Below are 21,485 nucleotides of genomic sequence, written 5' to 3' on the forward strand. Positions count from 1 at the left end.
CAATATATATGACTCACCAGGTTTCTTCCCTAAGCTTCCCGTTTTTCCAGCTGCTCCAGAAGCCTTGAAATAGAAAGTAAGAATGTAAGTTTATCATTCACACTTATTTCTCCAGTATATGAAAATTCACTATGCTTCACTTTAACACACTAAACAAGTAAAAAAATCTCAAAGAAAATTCTGTTCTCACAGAAACCCTTAATATGGCAATTAATATATAGGAATAAATACTAAGCAGTGCATGGAAGTGGATGACTAACTACATAAATGTGTAAACTTCTTTCCTGAACTTTTTTTCCTTTAATGGATTGCAAATAATGATGTAACTCCAAAATACATAGCATTTGAATCGTAAATCTGCATATCTACAGAATGTGAATTCTGTCAAATGGAGTTAAAACAATAGTAGTTTTCAACTCTACAAATAGTTGGATTGCAAATATGCCTAAAAAACTAGCTGGACATAATTATTTCAATAGTGTCCATATTATGGTTCTAAAATTTCTCATGTGGCATATTAGCATAGTTAGTGTAGTCACTACATCTTTAAGGTGTCGTGTGTTGCAGTAGTAAAAGCCCCACCACTGTTTTTGTGCCCAAGTGAGAACATAGGACACTGAATAGCAAGGTGCTATCTGTAGCTATTTCCTCTGAACATACATGGGGTGAGATAAGGGATGAACATCATCATTCAAGCCAAGATATTTGCCAGAAATGCCTTTGAACAGCCACAAGAAAACCAGCAAGCAGTGAAATTAGTTTAGTTACGCATACCAAAACAGTGATACTGAAAGATGAAATTTAACTTGAAAGGCTTTTGTAATTTACAAACTCAAAGTTCACTTCCTGAAATAACAAACAAAAATATCTTTTCCCTTGAGGCCACTGGTTATTTGGGAAGAGTTACCTTTCTTTATTCTAATGCACTCACAGGTCTACTGATATACATGCAATTAAGAGTATTCAAAACAGTGTGTAGTCTTAACTCTGCCCCTTGCATGCCCCCCTTCCTCAGTCATCTTCCAGCTCTTTTAGTCACCATCCCTGTCTAGGACACCTTCCCCCTGTCCCCTAAGTAATTACTTCAGTTTCTTCCCAGTCCGTTGCCAATCTTCTGCAATAATAAAATCTGATATGGGTAACAGCAACATAACAAATCTAAACTGTTCATTGGTCAGAAATGCTGAATAACCATAAATACCTCCTTGCCATCAAGCAAGGCTCACAATACTTCCACCTCCCCTCAACTTCTCTAGGATACTCCTTACAAACCTGGAGCCTACATTAAATGACCTGAAGGTTTTTACAGATTCGTAATTCCTCTATGAAAAAGAACAGAAAAGAACATCCTTGATATTTTCCATATTAACTCAGTGCTTTGAAAACTTGGGGATTTTGGCAGAAACTAATATAAGGAGTAACTAAAAACCTAGTTAAATGTCTGAGAGAACAGGGCCATTTAAAAACTATGTATTGGTTTTGAATATCTCTATAAAAGAGATTATTAGAGAGCTCTTCAATGTGTCTTGAAGATTACACAGCTGCTCTAAGACATCCACATTTTGAACATCTTTCAGAAAAGCTACTAAAGAAACGTGGTCTTTCAGCCTGAACTATAGCACCTCACAACTCTGTATTTAGTCAAGCCAATCCCATCTCATAACAACAGAACACCCAGCAGAGTTGGCATTGCCTACCGCACAAGTTGTAACTGGTATTGGAAGGTAAGAGTGGCAATGAGAAGTTGTGTTTTTTTTTTTTTAACTTGGCATCTAAGCACCTTACATATATCTAGTATACCATGCTTCTCCTTGACATTTCCCAAAATTTAAGTTGCAAAAGACTGGAAAGTGGATGCTTTAAGTTAAATGATACTTGGATACCACTGTCTCAGTGCTACTTTCTTGTCATTGTAAAAGACCGATTACAGTTACTTTCTACAAAGCCAGCAAATCTTCCTTTCTTCCCTGTGTTCCTTTCTCTTCAGTTCTCCACCTTTCCTTATAACCACTGTGACATATATTAACAAAAAAAATGAAACAGGAAAGTGTCATGCAGAGATCAGATACAAAGACTCAATTCAGGTCTGGGGACAAGAAGACAATGGTCCAGACAAAGCATCTTCGAGTCCATCAGAAGTCCCAAGTAGGGAAGAATAAAAGATGTGGAATGAAAGGTGACAATGGGCATTGATATGGTAATATCAGGAATTAATTCTGCTGTGGAAAGTGTTTCTGGCAAAGAAACACCCTCCCCTTTCCTTAATAAAGAACAAGTGTTTGGACCTTCAGAGAACACATTCCTACAAAATACCACTTAGTCAACATTCATTTAATGAGATTAGGAGCATATGGACAGATAAAACAGGCTGTGACACTGTATCTTTACAGTTAACCGGTAAACATATAGAGATTATTTTAAGAGATAGGCTTCAAAATCACCTTGACCAGACTAAGTCTGAATTCTTTTTCAAGAGGAAGAAATATATAAAGGAGTCCTTCAGTACTTCAATAAAAAACTGTATTATTAAATAATGCATTCAAGATGGACCCAACTTCTGGCCCACTAAGCAGATGGAGAAGTATTTTCTATTCTTTCTGTTGAAACACAGTGGAGAGGACATACCCCATTCTACTTCCCTTTTGCACACCTGAGACACTAACTGCATTTGAGGATATTTTGTGAGAAGTGATAAAGTCTCTTGAAATAGCAGAGCAGAACTTGCTTTGTTCATTTAATAAGACACAGCAGTAGACTTGCCAATTGTGTTGTACAGTAAGACCCTTAAAGTTCAGGTTAAACACATTCAGGCTGTTATTGTTTTCAGAACATTTACATAAAGTTTTATAACTAGAAGCATCTAAATTTTTGTGCTTCCAAGTCCACCATATGAGCTCCATACCTTATGCCAAGGCAATTATCACCAGTCTCAAGAAAGGTAGGGTAAACACCTGTTAAAAATCTGTATCCATCTACTGCGACCTAATGAAAACTTTGAGAATGGACCATCAGCCAGTGTCATTGTTTATTTGAACAACAAAGACTTTCACTCTGTTAATAAGCTGAAACTTTAAGGAACAGAAAATAATTTAATTTAGCAACTTGAGATGAATAAGTACCTGTGACTAGGTACAGAAGAACAGATCAAAAAAATTTTCTTCTGATGTATAAAACATTGATATTTTGAGGCTTACAACCATTTCTACAAACTCTATGCTTGCTGTTGAAAGATGAGCACTGCCTTACTTTTTTCTTTGGGCCTAAGTCAATAGTACATAACACATTAAATTAATTTACTCTTTTAGTAACATTTTCCACAATCAGCCAGCTGTCCAAGCACAGCGGCACATCTGAAAGTTAACAGACAGCCACTATTGTGAAATCCTTTGTAAAACCTGGCTCTGTGAACAAGCTGAATAGCAAAACACTGTATGTGTAATGTCAATTATCCACTTGGAACAAGAAACATGTCCTGCAGGGCATATGAATCACCTCATGAAAATACAGCATCCCGGATATCAAGATCTCCATGAGCTCTGCGCTTTTTCCTCCCTCTCTCATCAAGATTTTATCTGAAAATGTGATTTTTCACCAGCAAAAAGGGCAGCCGGAGCACTCTTTGATGAACTGTACTTAGCTGTTCCAGCCCCGGACAAGTTGAGATCACAGAAACATCAAATTGACCTCTCTAATAAAAATAGTTTTCAGTATCAAATACCTATTTCCAAGTTCTTTACAAAGACAATTTGCCAATATGCATACCTGTTTCTCACCAGACAGGACAAGCCCTTAAAGGCACACAACAGGCAGCTCTGCACATCTGAATATAAATTCCCAGGCTTTGAGACTAAACTCTGTTGAGAAAATTTTAAGGGAAAACAAAAAGTGTTCCTCCACAAAAGTTCAAAGGAAACTTAACATCAACTAACAAGAATGTAGTTGAGATTAAGTAACTAATTAGCAACTCTTACTACCTACCTATTAAACAGGCCTCACAAGGTTTTAGGAGGCTGACAGTTCAAGTTCCCACTCATCAACTATAACAGGAACTTACAGGTAGTATAAAGAGACTTAGGGCACAGTTTCATGATCACAAGATATTCCACAGGTTAGACAGCCATCTGTACACTTGTTCCTCCACCTCTGTGGGGCAAGCCACCATCTTTTTGATGTATGCAAAGGATTATTCAGCAGGGCTGAACTACAATCCACATCCTGGACAGCAGAAGGGAGTGCTTTTCTTAACCAGGTAAGTTCCCTGATACAGACCCACAAACACCTCCGTTGCCACAATTGAAGGGATGTTGCACCACTCAGAAGAGAATCAATCTGCTAGACTCAGGGAGAAAGAGTTCAGAATTTCTTGTCTGCACTCTCACTGAGCTCTGTTGTCAGGGTAAACCTACACCTTGCTTAACACTACTACTGTACAAAATTTACACTAATTGTCAGAAAGACAAGATAGCCTGCTGTGATGGGCTCCACAGTGCTACAGCTACAATGCTTCCACTAACTGAACCATTAAGCACTCCTCTTCAAGTCTGCAATCTGATTTAACTTTATCTGCTGCTCCATAGTCACTAGATTTGACAGAAGTGAAAGGTAGGAATGTGCATAGGCATATCCAAAATGTACTATGTTTTACTTCTAAAATGAAGTATTTAACACAAAAAACAACTAAGAATGCAGTTCAAAACCAGCTCAACTAATCTAAGCTGCTGATGAGGCAATCTTGCCTCCTTTACTACTCTCCTCCCGTACTAATGCTGGTACTGACATTTTTCTAACCCTTGCTGAGCTTATTCCAGAGTACCATCTTAGAAGTATGTACTACTACTGCTAGAAATTTTCTGTTCTGCTTAGTGTCCTAAACTGGCTTATTAACAGATCAGATGAAAGACAGTGACAACAAAAGTGTGGTAGGTAGGACCATACCTGGGCTCATTTAGAATGGGTTACATATGATCATTTTGTATCAGAAATACTGTGACCAGCAGGACTAGGGAAATGATTGTCCCCTTGCACTTGGCACTGGTGAGGCTGCACCTTGAATACTGCGTTCAGTTTTGGGCCCCTCATTACTAGAAAGGCATTAAGGTGCTGAAGCATATCTGAAGAACAACTAGAGAACAAGACTAGAGTCTTATGAGGAGCAGCTGAGGGTTTAGTCTGAAGAAAAGGAGGCTCAGGGGAGACCATATTGCTCTCTACAACTACCTGAAAGGAAGTTGTGGCAAGGTGGGTGTTGGTCTCTTTTCCCAAGTAGCAAGGTGATAAGGACAAGAAGAAATGGCCTCAAGTTGCACCAGGGACGGTTTAGATTGGATATTAGGAAAAATTTCTTCACCAAAAGGTTGTCAAGCACTGGAACAGGCTGCCCAGGAAAGTGGTGGAATCACTATCCCTGGAGGTATTTAGAAGACATGTAGGTGTGGCGCTTAGGGACATGGTTTAGTGGTGGACTTGGTACTGCTTAACAGTCAGACTCAATCTTAAAGATCTTTCCCAACCTAAATGATTCTGATTCTATTCTATGAAACTACAGTCTTAATATGCACAGAAAAAAAGTGTACCTCAACACAGGTGAACAACTAATCAAACTGGGACAGGACTTCTCCAGTATAAGACTGATTAGTTCTCAAACTAGTAGTGCTAGGGATTGAAGAAAATTGTTACATGATACAAAATATAGATGAGGAAAGTTTCTAAAATGTTTGTGAAAGCAATATCAAACTACTATTTCTCCTAAGGACTGCAATACAAAATACCATTAACCGCAGGCTTTTTTTAATCCTGTCTCAGAGGATGTTACTGAAATTTCTCTGCCTAGAAATTTATTATATAGAGGCTTTCTACAGCTACATATTTCACTGCAAGTTTTATTCTTTGGCTTTTCCACCAACAACTAATTTTAAGGAGTGACTTTGCTCAAGCTCTACACTGCAGACACAGTGTTTCATTGAGTTGTGTCACATACACAGAGAATTCAAGACTTGTGGAAAAAGCCTTACCACCTAGAATTCTAAAAATCCAATAATTTTTACTTTTTGATTTACTTCTAACATCCCTATTATTCTTCGAGTCATAAACAAGAACTCCTTATCATCAAGATATTAGTATTGTATTAACTATGACTCTAAGCTAACTCCTACTAGTAGATGAATTATCCTCTCAAAGAGATGAGGCATATAAATGAGAAAACATCTTTCTTTAAAATGCCTAAAAAGAAAGAAAAAAAAATGAATACGGACATGTTCTATAGATTATTTCAGGATAAAAATCAGATGAAACAGAATCTCTATTATTCAATCAAGTGCTTTCAAATAAATATAGTAGTTAGCAAAGGGCTTTCTATGAAATTTGTGCCTCCTGACTGCAAGAAAACAAGAATAGGGGGAAAAAAAATAACAGACTGAAATATTACTGTTTCGGTTTTGGGTTTGTTTGGGTTTTTTTTTTAAATAATGGCAATAAACACAACTCAGTCTTTAAAAACTTACCTGGAGAACAAAGTAGTCACAGCTATTCTGATTTGTCTCTACAAAACTATCATGTTAACTATTAACATATGCGTTTCATTTTATTATATGATCTACAAAGTTATTTATGACATTATGCTGCAAAATGTAGTTATTATTGTTTTCCCTTTCCAATCTCACATTCAGTAAAATTGCAAAATATTTCTTCTTCCCTTATGATCCACTGACTTGCGACTATCACTGCAACATGAAATAAAACATACTTCCCCCAGCTCAATTTTATAACATTTCGATATGTCTCTACCTCAGAATCTTTGAGTCTCACATAATTAGATGGGAAAACTCCCGATTTATCACCCAGTGTTCCTGTCCACCAGTCGCCATCTTTCTTTGTCACAAGAATCATATCACCTTGTTGAAACGTTAGGTCTCCTTGTTCAGAACTCTCATAAGTATACATAGCAATATACTCTGTAAGAGGGAAATAAATACAGAACATGGGAAAACACTTCATAAACTGCTCAATTATCATTTTCAAAACCTAACTAATATAATGTAGTCTACCCACGGGCTAGATAGAATACAAATTTCTTAATTACTATTCATAGAAACCTTAATATTTGCTGCATAAAATTATATCTATCAGAACTATATACAATCGAAAGGCTGCTTCTGTGGGATTTTTTTGTAAAATAATTTGCTAGTATAATTAAAATGTACATAAATTATTAATTTATATCAGAAACGACTCTGAAAACATGTTTCTTAATGGTTTCTGGTTTGTGATGGTGACTAGAATTTCAGTCTTGGTGATGGAAAGTCTCAGTATCCAAGTATCTGTAGATACAGTCTTCATTTTACATATGCTGTTTGGCTCTAGTATACAATTAATTCAATGAATTCTTTCATTACTTGAAGCTTTGCATGAAGGGCACACATCTTGTTGCATCTTAAGCAACAGATGGCTGGAAAATGTTAAGACAAAGCATGAATGTGTTCTGTTTTGTTAAAACACAGTCGACTACTTGGTATTCAAGTGCAAAAACACTAAAGCAGGCTGACATTGAGAAATGCAATGCATAATTCAACCACAGAACTACATGAAAAATTTTTACATAAATCATTACAAAGAACAACTTCAAACAGTTCAGTAACATTTTCTATACTACTTGATATATTCTTATTTAACTGAGCATTATCACACTTTATATGGGCACAAAACAGATTTCTGATGATTCTATCCTCTGCTTCTAGGACCAGCTCTGGACCTAAGAGCAGTTCACAACATTTCAGAAGACTTTCAAGTATATTTAACAAAAATATTCAAGAATTTCACTGTAGCTGACAACTGTTTTAGTTGCTTGAACACTAAATCTGACCAAAAAGCTTACCTCAGGGAAGTTCAGCAAGATCTCAAACCCCAGTTACTATCCTTAATAAAAGCTAAGACATGGTTTGTCTAACAACTACAGCTGAACACACATATCTGTTTGCATGCACATACACATGAACACACACATTAAGAATCTTAATATATGCTACACATGCAATTTTTCTTAAATCCATTAAATGTAATAGAAGATGCTAAATCCATGCTTTATTCTTTCTTAAGAATACAGCTTTTTTTTAGAAATGTTTTATTAAAAAGTTGTGTTCCTTTTTAATATAAACATTTAACCTGAGATATCCCATACTTTACAAAACAGACAGCATTTCTACAATTGCTTTTCCTCAAATATATAGTGATCAAGACTAGCTGTATTTTGAAATAGTCAACTGATTATCTCACTTTCCTTGTTACATGGATCTTTACCATTCTCTCTTTTTAATTTCTGTAGTGCTCATACCAGTGGCAAATTAAATAAATCAGTAACCAGAGACTCTTTCACTTAAAATTCTGTGTGGAATTGTAGTTAAAAAACTTAAGGTGTGCTGTAGAGATTATATACACATGTTCATTTGTAACCTATATTTAGATTTGTTGATTTACTCTGACTGTGACTTTAATTAACCCAGCTGACTCTGCACTGAAGTGGATTAAGAGTCCCTACAGTTTGTTCACAAGCTGGTATGGAGACATTAGCCTCCAGTTGAGCCAGGAATGCAAGCCTTTTAAATGCCTTCAGAGGCCTGACAATTATCTGTCTGTGCCCCAGGCTCCATCTTTAAAAATTAAGGGTAGCCTTGACCATAAGGATGACAACCTTCTATAACTGATTATAATTTCTTTAATTAAGAGTTTTAATGAAACAATGGAAATGAGCTTTTGGTGAAATTAAGACATTTATTAATAATTTCTGATATCAGGAAGTACAGGTACAGATGTGCTTATTTGGACCTCTGCAAAAACCCCTTTCAGATCAAGAATTGTTACCAAAATATTCACACAAGAAACAGTACAAACTACAGAAGATATTTTAATGGCATGTGGAATTATTTCTTCTATATACACCACATACATAATTCCTCACTATAATAATTTTAAATCATTCTAGAGGCAAATCGATTTGCACTTCAATTTTAACAGGCCTGATCTTAAAAAATACTAAGATCTGATTCTAAGCTTATTTCTAGTAATAAGTAGACTTATTCTATTTAATTACATAGTAAAATACTATTAATACCATTTGGTTTTAAATGCTTACCTTCACCTGACATAGTTGCTTTTGTTGCTGGTGATGCTACTCTTTTCAGACTAGCAGGACTTTCTGAGGAACCAGAATCCATGCTTTAGAAGAAAATAATGGTTATTTAAGAAATTAAATATCTTCAGAAAAATTGTTATTATATTTAGAAATGGAAAAATGCATATGCATCCATAAGCAATTCCCTAGGTTTTAAAAGAAGAGACAGTAAATGTGCAAATTAAAGCTTTTAAGTACAATGGCCAGTCGTGGTTACATTTAGGTAACTGCCTTAAATACACAAGTTCCTGCACTTCCTCTTCTCCCTCAGAAAAAAATAAAAATCTAAAATTGTTCTAATTTGTATTACTAACATTAATGTTGCCTTCACATTACACAGAACCAGATTTTGATTGTTTCATCCTCCAAGAGTAATGATAAGTGATTAAGTTTTGAAGTATACCTTATCATTTGGGGCAAAGATAAGCTATGACTAGCATAGCTGTAATTCATAAAATCCAATACACTAATTATTTAGTCACAAAGTCACATAAAATTAAGACACTCATTAAGCTTCAGATCTTTTGTTGGTGATGCATGACCCAAGGAGAACTGAGATCAGTTTTCTAATTCCTCACACGAATTTCCAGGGTTGGAAGTCAAAACCCTTCAGAAGAGAGTCATATAAATATATTTACAGAGTAGATTCTAAATTTTAAAAAGTCAATTGTGCAACTCTTCACATTTATTTAACTAATACAGTACAGAAGTGAAGTGCAGTAAAAGCAAATAAAATACCTCGTTGACTTCCTAATGGGGCCTGAAATAAGCTTCACATATGATTTAGGAAACCACCCCTTCTGTCCTTGAACCTCTCCAAACCACCACATATCTTGCTGCTCCAAAACCGTGATGATATCATTTTTGTTGAAATTAAGGTGGTTGTCTTTTTTTGCTCTCCAAGGATACAAAGCTTGTGCTTGAAGCCCCTCCACTTTCTCACCCTAATGCAATTTTAAAAAAAAGGAGAGAAGTCAGTCATGTACCACCTTTCATAAAGAAACCTGCTTAAGGAACTATATTGTTATGCTACTTACATAGCAATAAAATACAGACCCTCCCTCCACTGTATAAAGCAATCTAAGTCAGTTAAGCTTAGAAAGTAGCACCAGAAATGTTTACAGTCCTCCTACATTTCTATCTGTTAATTCATAATCAGTACACTGGAAGGTTTTGCTTAACAAGTTAAATAAAGTTTTACAATTACGATATACATATAATAAACATTTATGAAGTTATTTTGGCAGGACTTACAGCAAAGCATTATTTTTCCATAAACTTTAAGTTATTCATTGTACATTCCAACTTTTTTTTTTTTTTTCTCTAAAATCCTAAGATATTTAGGCATTTTTCAGAACACATTAGATTATAAGAACAGTATGTTGTTCAGTTGAGGAAAAGGAAATGCCTTAACAGATGGATGGAATTCATCTAATCTGAAGCTTTGCCATCGCTATTCCACTTAACTACATAATCCACTTTGGAGTGAAGGTTATTGTCATGTGATTCAGGAAAACCCCAAGGAAGTGACCCATAGACCACCAAAGTCTAAAAAAGCCAGTACAGTATAGTAGAACAGAAATGGCTTCATGTTAAATTCTGCCATGGCTTTTACAATTGGACATGCACTACCTGTTCAATAGCTTTACCTATCCCAGAGGACTGTTTTAATGAATGGTTAATGTTCATGCTTTGCTTTCCAAATATTTGTGCTGGGTCAGAATGGTTTTAGTTAATACAGATGCTCACCTGACCCAAGACAGGAGAGGGAGAAGATCCTGTAACAGTGGCAGGAGTGAAGGCTGATCGCTGCCGCAGCTGCCCTGCACTGGGAACAGTCAAGGAAGGCTGAGCTGCCCAGGCATCCCAGTTATCAGTCTCTGGTTTCTCACTAGTGTTTGTTGGCCATCTGAAAAGAAGAGAGTAATCTAATTCCTACTGTTTTCAACTGAATAAAAACACTCATGCAGGAAGATTGAGCAGAAAAAAAAATTTCTACATTCCAGGTTAATTTCTCTTAATTGAATATTCCATAAGCATAACAACTCTCAGGTGGACGTAGTACAATCAAACATAGGTTAACAATAAATTTATCTTAAAAATACAGTTGCTTGTCTTTGATACTTAATGCCAGCTGTTCCTGCAATTTAGTTTAATTTCTTAGCTGTGCCCAACATAACAGAAGTTCAAGTAGTGCAGTCTATATTACACACAGTGGAAAGAGGCAACTTGAAAGAAAAACCACCCCACATAATTCTCTTCAAAACTAGTTTGAAATCTTCACACCTTCACATCACTAACCTCTCACATCCCCTTCCCTTATACATCATTTTGCTGCTTCTCATTCAAATCCTTTTTTTCTGCTGCTTAAAATTATTTCCTCCTGATTCTTTCAACTCTTTTATAATTTTATGCAACCTCTTATCCTTTTTATGTTATCTCTTGCCCTTTAAAATGTCTATTACATCTCATAATCCACATCTCTGCTTCCAAACACTCACTCAAATGAAAAAAAATCCCCTGAACTCCCGGAGTGTAAACAAAGCATCTATCTTAAACCTGAGTTTCCTTTGCCTGTTGCTTGTGCTATTAGTGGGAGTAAACAATTATTGTCCACCTAAATGTAACAACCATCACTAATCCTATGTCAAGGACAGTATTATTAGTATAAATGCTCTGGGATTCACTTTGTATTGAAACTGAATTTTTATCAAAAGCATGAAAGCATGCATTATCCACCTAGGCTAGAAACAGTTTTGTCAAAAGTATGATTTATTCAAAACAGTAAAATCCAGTATGTGCCAGACATCTCCAGGAAGTTCAAGATTTAATCTTACCCTCCCCCCTCAGAAAAATGACTGTAGTAATACAGAAAAAGTTTAAATAACTAGAAAAGCTACTGTGACCCTTTTGATGAAAATTTTGAAATAGAACATATTATGTACTGTAATATTGCACTATTTATAGTTTTATTTATAAATATGTATTACATGATCAAAAGATAAGACAATTACCTACCCAACAGCATTTACATAGCATTGATAATATTGCACAGAGCATTAAGTCGAGTTAAAAAGACAATGAGGGAAGGGCGCATGTTCTACTTGTGTCAGTCTTATTAATGTTGTGATAATTAATTAATAAATCATCTTTTCATGTTAACACTGTCATTATCATATTTTTGTGGTGTCAATTAAATTAAGAGAAGGAAGGTGAACACTGTGGGATTTCTACCATGTCACCATCCTCACTGAAGAATGTCTCCTATTTGGGATGTGTCCTGCATTGCTCAGGCAGAAATGATGGGAGCGTGGCTCAAGTTCCACAAGGCTGCTATTTAACTGTTTACTACAGAAAAAGTATTTTGCTTCAAACAACCTATTTTTATTTTACAATCTCAATATTCTGTTTTAACTGCCACCACAGTCAAATTGATTAAAAAAGAACTGCACCACATTTAAGGTGATAATCACTACCCAAACATACGTTGAACTGAAGTCTGCCCAGTTATTGGCAGTTGTTGTAGACTCTGTAGAAGCAGGAGTTCCTACTGATGTAGTGGTTTCATGCACAGAAACTTTAGGTGTAGCAGCTGCCTCAACAACTGCTGGCTTTACAGAAGCTGGAACTTCATTTTCAGGTATTTTCTCTGCATAGTTTGCAGGGAACCATCCAGTTTTCCCCTTCAATTCTCCACCAAGCCACCCTGGTTCTCCAGTCTGGCTTTCATCCACCTGTAGATGCATTAAGTTAGAAAGGTAAGAAACATAACATACAAATGAAATTGTTACTTAAAACAACCCATCTCATCCAAAGTAATTAACTTTCTCTAGTTGCAAAGACATAACACCTTTATTACAAATACAAGTTCCACCTAGGCAGAATTTTTTAGTGACTTAATTTTTCTTTGGAGGATTATGTTGACAGCTTCAGTAGCATATTAATAGATAAGGGAACATTTTGAATGCAATACTGCATTGCAATTCCTTCTTTATTTTCTTTTTTTCCCCCAAGCCAAACTCAGAAGGATTTCTTGGTAATGAGGTAAAAAACTTTTATTTCAGTCCTAATGCATAAGCCAAGCATGGGTTTTGAAACAGTTGGTTTTAAGTCTGTCATAGTACAGCAGACTCTAGAGAAGCGAGTTCTAGAGAAATCCCTTAAATACTGATATTTCTAGTCTAACTAACACAAAACGCAGTTTTTAAGAAGTTTGCCTAGATTTTTCTCTTGCAGAAAATACAACAAAAACCCCACAGCATATTAAAAACACCCACTGAATAATTCAAAACAAGTCCACAGGTTTGCTAATGTATCTGTACAAAACAATTCCATGGTAAGTTTTCATACATAAATTTACAGGCCTCTGTTCTTTCCCCTCACTCTGATATCTTTGCCAAGACATAAAGGACAGGATGAAACAGGGCTATTCTTGCAGATTATTTAATTCCTACTTATTGATTCTTATTAATCATGTTAAGCTATGATTTTGGAAATCTCACACCCTTTCCTGTTAACTTTTCTTAAACATTTCACACATTTGTTCTCCAAGCTCTACTGGACCGACTACTGCCTTAGTATGCTAATTCAGCAGAAGTGATCAGCTTAAATTTTGTGAGCTGCAGCTAACTACATTCAGCAAGAACTACAGGAGAAAAGTAATTCACCATTGTTACCCCTGGTGAATGGATATGGTGGCCAAATACCTCCAAGGCAATGTCAGTTGCAGAAACTTTTTAGAAGAAATAAGGTAGTAATTTTAGTAAATTTGGTGTCCTAGCCATCTAATCTCTTACATAGGTCAAAAGAATCTCAGTTTTCAAGCAATCCCTTACATATGAATAGGGTTTGCACCCTTGACATGTAAATAATACCTACTTTGTATAGCAATCTGCTGTGAGTAGCTGCAGATTCCCCAGCAAAGGTCAAGTCAGCAGTAACACCAGGCCAGTAATGAAAAGTCAAATGACCAACCCTACACAGTGGCTGTTTTTTGTCAAGAACTTCTCTCATCTGTTTAGGCCAGTAGCAATCAGTATTTCAAAATACATAAGAGTTTCAAACAACAGCATAACTCAAGAGTTGACTGTGGCAGATAACAGTACAGCAGAGATACTTAAATCCGTACTTGTAAAGCATCTGGCACTATTTCATAAAAATCCATTATCATTGTGAGGGATTTGCTGATAACAGAATGCTTCATGAACCATGGAGGAAGAAACAGTATCTTTTTCAGCCAAAGTAGTTTTCAGAATATGACATATGAAAATAGCATATAGAAGTATCTTGAGCTAGATGCTTCTACAGTTAGAAACACACCTATGAATTAACTCTATCAATTTCAGCAAAATATAACCCAAATCAGCTGCTTGTTTGGAGGAAAAAACCCAAAAACAAACAGTGGCAAAAAATATTATTTGTGTCAATGGTGCAAACTAGTCACTCTAGACTAAACGTGGGACCATTCTTTTGCCTAGAAGTAACTGAAACCCAAGCAGCAAAGCTTCTGCCTCTGTCCCTGGACTAATTTGATAGACTGCTTTGCCTTAAGGCCAGTTGTTGACTCTATGACTGCCTCCTATTGTAATTTGTATTCCACACCTCTCTCTTGGTGCAAAACAATCCACTCTTTCTGCTTTTTTGTTAGGTCCATCTTCTGTCTCAGTCCCTATTAACTCAGAGCAAACCCAGAAATAAATGGACTACATGCTTGACCAGTTCCATGTGGTCTTACTGCAGTGTAGAGCAAAATTTTCACCGCAGCACTGAATAGGATTGTTAAAACAGCAGTATGAGTGATGGAAGGTCACAGCAGAGGGTGACTCTTGGAAGAAGCAGGGAGAAATGGATTATCAGCACCTGATGACAAACTGAATAATCTAAACAGTAATAATAGTCACAGTTTCTACTCTAATTCAGTTGGTCAGGTAGCAACTAGAATCACTAACAAAAAAGAATCAGGAATGAAAACCCCAAAAAATTTGTTATGGTGATGTTCTAAAAAGGGCACCTTTGAAATGATTCAGTCATACAGAAACCACTGTGATTTTTCAGAAAGAAATGTTTTTTACAAGCAGAGAAAAAAAAAGTGTTTTTAAACAACAATTTAATGTCTCTTTAGAAGACAGTTTTAAGTTAAAATAAGTCATAAAACAGCCTATTAGGATAGCCAAATTTATGCTTATTCAATTCAATTAAGTTTTCTATGCATACTCATAAAAAGACACTTCGAAGGATAATTTTAACTCTATAATTAATTAAAAAAATCTGTTTTCTCAGTTATTCATATAAAATATAATTTGTATCTGTTCTTGTAGTACAATACTGGAACTTTAATAAATTCCTTTGAACCTTTTAAAATTCATTTGTTCTAAATTCCTTATAGTTTTACATCCACCATGCCCAAGTCCCTACAACAAACTACCCCATGATTATTTTTTTCCAAAACACGACTTTAAATACACACTTGAGTAGTGAATCTCAGTGTGTGTGGTTTTTTATTTATTTTTTATTTATTCTGCCGTATTTTAGAGTCACAGCTTACAACTATTTAGTTCCAGTGACTGAACACAAGTGACAGGAGTAACAGCAACCCAACTCTTAGCAGCAAAAGCAATAGGTCCAGTTTGTTTCTCTAGCAACAGTAGGCCCACTCCACTTTGACCTGGCTTGTGTATCACCAGCAGTGCATGCACACGAAAAGAGAAGCCCTGTTTTATGGTAGATATTCACTCTACATATGAAGCCAAACCTTAATACTCTCACAAAAAGTATCTGATCAAACCTAAACAGAGTACCATTGTCTGTTTTGTTCAACTACCTATCCATTAAATGACCATTTTAATTCTACTCGTAGGCTTTTGATCAAGGTATTTTGAGACTACTGCAACTGCTGTTATAAATGTTGAATGTAAGCTCTGCAGGCCAGAAGCCAGATGCTGATTACGCCTACACAGGATCTAACACAAGGCTGTCTGTGTCTAATACAAAGAACATTCAAAATCTGACAATCCATAACTAACAAAACTGATGTGAAACTGTCATTACAAATTTGTTTAGGCTTTTCATGGAGGCTTATGAACTTCCTGTTTAATTTATGTTCTCCTGCTATCAGAACCACTACATTTCAGTAATTCAATAATTCACCTGTATTTCACTGAATTATGCTTAAGTTTATTTAAATAAGCTGTATTATATAAAACATTACCAGCAACAACAGAATCCGTTCATTTACTGCAAGCTGAAGCCTAACAGCAGCAAACACCAGCACGACTTGCTTTGTAAGAGAGCTATCCAAAAGAAAAGAATTCCATACACTGTGTGTATATATATATATATTCAAACACATAATAGAAACGTAACTTCTTGAATAGACAGAGTCCTGAAAGAGGCATGGCTTTCTTGACTCAGGATATCTGTTCTCAAAGTTTGGTTAAGTTATACTTAGGAGTATGAACAAGCTAGCTTACAGAGAAAGAAATTTAAAGTACATAGAAATGTAAGAAGCAGAGAAAGCAGAAATCCAAGTTAAAAGGAAATATAAAAATCCCGCAATTCCGAAGTGGAAGAATTAAAAAAGTACTGCCCACATCTCACACATTCTCCAAACCATTACACAAGATGTGTAATTAGTGCTACAGATAACTAACATGTACTGGAAAGTGAGAAAGAATAAAGTTCTCCTCAAATTTGCAAATACTTTTCCTTCCAGAATAAGCTCTCATCCTTCTCCCTCATTTCCACCAAGACTGGTCTCAAGATTCATGCACAGTGTAAAAGTGCATTACAGTGTTTACAAGCTATATATCTATTAAAACCACAAGTCATTCTGACATAAATTCTGCAGTCTCATTTACATCCATCATTTTGGCCTGGTTCCCATGTGCGCAGTCAATGGATTTGGACTTCAGCTGGATTCTTTGCTCACAGCACTTACAGTTTAGGTGGTATCTTCTGTACAACTGTATGATTACAGCACATGATTGCACAAGCCTGCACACACAAGGCCATTTATAAGTTTTAAAATGGTGAAGCACTAATATGCCTATGTTAGAACACAGTTATTCTAAGCAATACTTACTTTGTTGCACATAGTAAACTCCTAACTGTATAGGTCAGCTTAACTACAGAGTCGCATTTATGTCATAAATCAGACACACTTTAACATGTAAGCTTGTAAATTACTATTTTCCAAAAAACATAACTGACTCAAACCTTTTAGAACCACAGGACATGACAAACAGTTAAGGACAGAGAAGAGTCTAGGAGTCCAAATGCCCATTATCAAAAGTAAGTTCTGGTCCATTGCACTTAAATTACTTTTGACAACGGGAGATAGTTTGTTAATTTTACCCTAGGTGAATTAAAAAACAAGTAAACTACATGGTAACAAAATCTGTATTTATGAAAATGAATAACTTGTATAGACTTCCTAACAGTCATATAGCACACTTACCCATTCCCTTTTAACCTCCATCAGGAAAGCAATGATTTAAAGCAAGGCAGAATTATAACACATTTCACAAAAGTGTCTTTCTTACATTAACTTTTCTAAGAGTAGCCCTTAAATTTAAGCAATTACTACAGAGCAGGAGATAAATCCCACAAGAATTAGTCATCAGGTTTAATTACTGACAAAAGTAAGTTAAATAAAGAAAATTGAGAGTAGTTAACCTACTTTTGTAAGTTAAGTCCAAAGGTAACATACATACTCACATTACCTCAAAGTCTCTATTTTAAATGTGTGAAATGTTCCCTAAAATCATCTCTTTTGGCAAAGACGTTATTTTCCCTGTAAGTCTACCTAATAGTGATTGCTCTTCCACTAGGAAAAACAGTTCACCTATATGCCCAAACTATAATCTATTTTCCAAGAAAGCAATAGCCTAAGATGACCCATGTACCTGTGTCCTTTGTTATTTAACAGCTGACTGACCAATACTATTTCTTGATGCAGAACAACACGGTATATACATTGCTATTCAGAATGGCATTGGGACTCTTCTTGCGTCATTCAGTAGTGCTACTAATCCAGGATCTACCTTTTGTTTTCCCAAAGCAGATTCTAATGCCACTATCATTTCAGTGTGACAGAGCTGAATCAATTAAAAAAAAAAAAATACCCCAAACCAAAAAGGCTGAGAGATGAAAGCTCATCGCCCCAGAATACATCTGTTTTAAAAAATAGTTATCATTACAACTTACAACTTATGTGAGTCTATAGAGTGTAGTTTTTCCAAAATCCATTCTTACTGAACTATGACAAAACGCAATAGCTCTTGAAATCTATTTTGATCTAATGAATATACTTTCTCTCAGTGAATAAGGTGTCATTTAATAGTTACACTAGGAATTTTCATTATGAATAGACATATGCATGTTAAGATCATGATAGTAATTTATTAATATTAATATACACATTTAATAACTGCAGTAACGAACAGAACTATAATTTTAGAGATTAGAAACAAAAGCAGAATATTATTTTAGAGTTTAACACAACAGTTATAAGCTAACCATATGTCCATATATCACCATCTACTTAAAAAAAAAAAGGAAATTATTCTGTACCAACATACCTGCAACCAAAATTTTAAGTTTTGAAGTTTCCATTTTTAAAATTACATTTTATCTACTGTATATCCTCTTTAAAATAAATATAAAAGTATCTCACAAAAGTTAAGTAGATTAAAAAAAAAAAAAAAGACTAAGTTATCATATGAACAATCCCAAGTTACAATTATACTAGATTATGTCCAAAACTGTCACCAAGAGTTGCATAAAAATTTCCAGTATTACCAAAGAAGTATCACCACCATACAAAGACTATTTTAATGTTTATGTGATCATGACAGAAGTGTAGCCATCTTGTAGTTTAGTGTAACTGTTTCACATCGTATTAAACTGGACATCACATTCTCTTAATAAAGGCAATTTTTCAAATTCAAATCTTGTACTATTCTTATAAAAAGGTAAATTTCTTACTATAAACATACTTTATTTATGAAAGCCAGTTTTTGATTCCATACAAAATAGCTACACTCTCAATAGAAAATAACTGGAAGTTTATTCCCTGGAGGACAAAAAAAACCCTCTCACTGAGATAACTTCTGTATAGGAACCTTTGAAACTCAAATACATTGAAACACACACATAGCTCAGCATACTAAAAATGATACAATCTACTCATAGATTATGTTTAAACTTTACACTTACAATGAACTGCAAGAATCTATCCATTATTATTAAAGGGTTACTGTATCATATCACATCATTTTGAAATTCAATGAAATACTTTTCTTGAGTCTGTAAAAAATCTTGCCATATATAAATTCAAACATAATAGCAAAAGTTTAAGCCATTTTTTCAAGCAACATCACAATCCCTGCTTACCATGACTATGTCGCCAGGCTGAATAGTGATTTCATCATGGCTTCTTGATTCAAAAGGATACAGTGCTCTATAATACACTATTTTTACATCCTCCTGAGCAGAAATGGTTAAAGGAGCTTTTTCTGAGCAAAGGAAAAAAAAATACAAAGGAAAAAAAATAATCAAAACACATTATTTTTAAATATTTGAAAAATTAAGTGAAAGTGGAGAGAAAAATTAACAAACCTTACACTGTCTGCAGGAAGTGTATTATCCCCCTTTTACAGAAGGGGAAATATGAACATGAATTATGAAAAATACAATTTTCTTACTATTTTCTCTTCTAACATCAGGTAGAATAATACTATATTTTAACTTCTATGATATATATAACTATTTTCATAGAAAGAATCACGTACTTATGATGCAACATATATGACTTCTCAAATGCTTTTGCAGGTTAAATCTGGTCAGCCATAGGTTCAGCTCAAAAAGTGATGTTCTTACATGTATCTAAGGTATCTAGAGCCTGCTTGTGTAGCAGCTTCATTTGCAATCTGATTATACTTCCAAGAAAGATGTTTCAAAAAGTCCTAGTACACACAGACTGGCTGAAAAGAGGTCACTTACAGATGGTGTTTAAAAAAAAAAAAAAAACATGCTAAAGATGCATTGTTAGAAATAAAAAATAAAGAAAAATCCCAAAGATATAAGCTTAATTGCTCTTGTATAATGTGTTTCTTATTCTGCCTATTCAGTCATAAAAGTGCCCTCTGCTACTCTGCACAAATAAAACCTAGCAAGAGGATATATTAGATTGTCAATTCTATATTTGGGCTAAAAGATAGAAGGTAATTTCCCTTTTACACAATTCTTTGATCAAATATTTAAACAAATATTACATTCCCAATCAGTTCTCTTGTATATGTATCAAAGCCAGTAATGGAGGGAACCATGATTCCCAATATGAGCAAAAAATCAGGCTATAATGCAGAGAAAAAGCTCCCAGCTGAAAGTGACTGTATATGTAGCAGAAAAAAGGGAATTAAACTTCAGGTCATTTGTTGAGTAAATGCACAGGGAAGGGAAAATAGGAAAAAAGACTAACTAACTAAAATTACATATTGCACCTACTCTAAAAAAACCCAACGCATATGTTCCACACCAAAATAAGAATTGTAAAGAAAAGTACAGAAATAATTTTTGATATCTTGCATCAAGATCTTACAACAACTTACAGCTAAGATTCTATCTTCAATTGACACTCTAAGTCTCATCAACTGTCCTTTACAGTCTGCTAAACACCATACTTTAGGAAGAATACTGAAGTCCAAAAGAACAACTTTTTGGAGTCCAGACCTCAATCCATACATGATTTACTTTAATCAGACTAGCAATCCAATCTTGAAACATAATAATCTTCTGTATTAAATGGGAAGACTAAACAGAAAATAATTGTTCAAGGGGCATATGCAACTGCATTTTTGATTTTTAACTCTACCTGCATTTGACCAAGGAGCCTGGACAGCTGGCTTGACTGACTCTTGATGTGGTTGGACAAGCTTACTCAGTTTCTCTTGCACCTCCTGTTTCCCCTTATCCTCATTTTCCTTCTTCTTGGTTATTTCTTCCCTTTTTTGCTTTTCATCTTCCTGAATTTTTTTTTGCCACTGAAGTTCTTCTTCTGGTTGCACTCTATCCAGCCGCTGTTTATCTCGTTCCTGGATTCGCCTGTTGGACAATTAAAGTGGGGTTTTTTTAAGCCAGTCAAATAAATGATCATAAAAGTTAGTTGCCTTTGTGTGTGATCTGTAAAGTGTACTTTTTATGGCTTTTGCATACCCTGTAAGAGCTGTTAATTTTATGTTGGTGAGTTATCAACCACGTCATATCTTCTTACACAATAATTCCTAGAGAGCAAAGGAGAAATATTCAGGAAGATTTGCTACAA

The 21,485-nt window shown here is 35.1% G+C and overlaps 1 protein-coding gene across 4 annotated transcripts in view; it reads right to left on the bottom strand.

Annotated features, from left to right (window-relative positions):
- The window catches only part of ITSN1 (intersectin 1), a 105,825-nt gene that overhangs the window by 33,124 nt on the left and 51,216 nt on the right, over positions 1 to 21,485 (bottom strand). For 3 of the 4 annotated variants that reach the window (XM_026861273.1, XM_026861259.1, XM_026861281.1), the window contains 9 exons: positions 21,036 to 21,265; positions 19,556 to 19,677; positions 17,619 to 17,633; positions 12,650 to 12,897; positions 10,913 to 11,072; positions 9,902 to 10,107; positions 9,125 to 9,207; positions 6,784 to 6,950; positions 18 to 63 (listed from right to left, as the gene is read on the bottom strand). In XM_026861273.1, coding sequence (XP_026717074.1) covers positions 18 to 63; positions 6,784 to 6,950; positions 9,125 to 9,207; positions 9,902 to 10,107; positions 10,913 to 11,072; positions 12,650 to 12,897; positions 17,619 to 17,633; positions 19,556 to 19,677; positions 21,036 to 21,265 — 1,277 coding nt within the window. The remainder of the gene's footprint in view (positions 1 to 17; positions 64 to 6,783; positions 6,951 to 9,124; positions 9,208 to 9,901; positions 10,108 to 10,912; positions 11,073 to 12,649; positions 12,898 to 17,618; positions 17,634 to 19,555; positions 19,678 to 21,035; positions 21,266 to 21,485) is intronic. The other variant, XM_026861267.1, reaches the window with a different exon arrangement.

The sequence above is a fragment of the Athene cunicularia genome (assembly GCF_003259725.1).
Source record: "Athene cunicularia isolate RWA chromosome 1 unlocalized genomic scaffold, athCun1 chr1_part1, whole genome shotgun sequence".
In the NCBI taxonomy this organism is placed as follows: domain Eukaryota; kingdom Metazoa; phylum Chordata; class Aves; order Strigiformes; family Strigidae; genus Athene; species Athene cunicularia.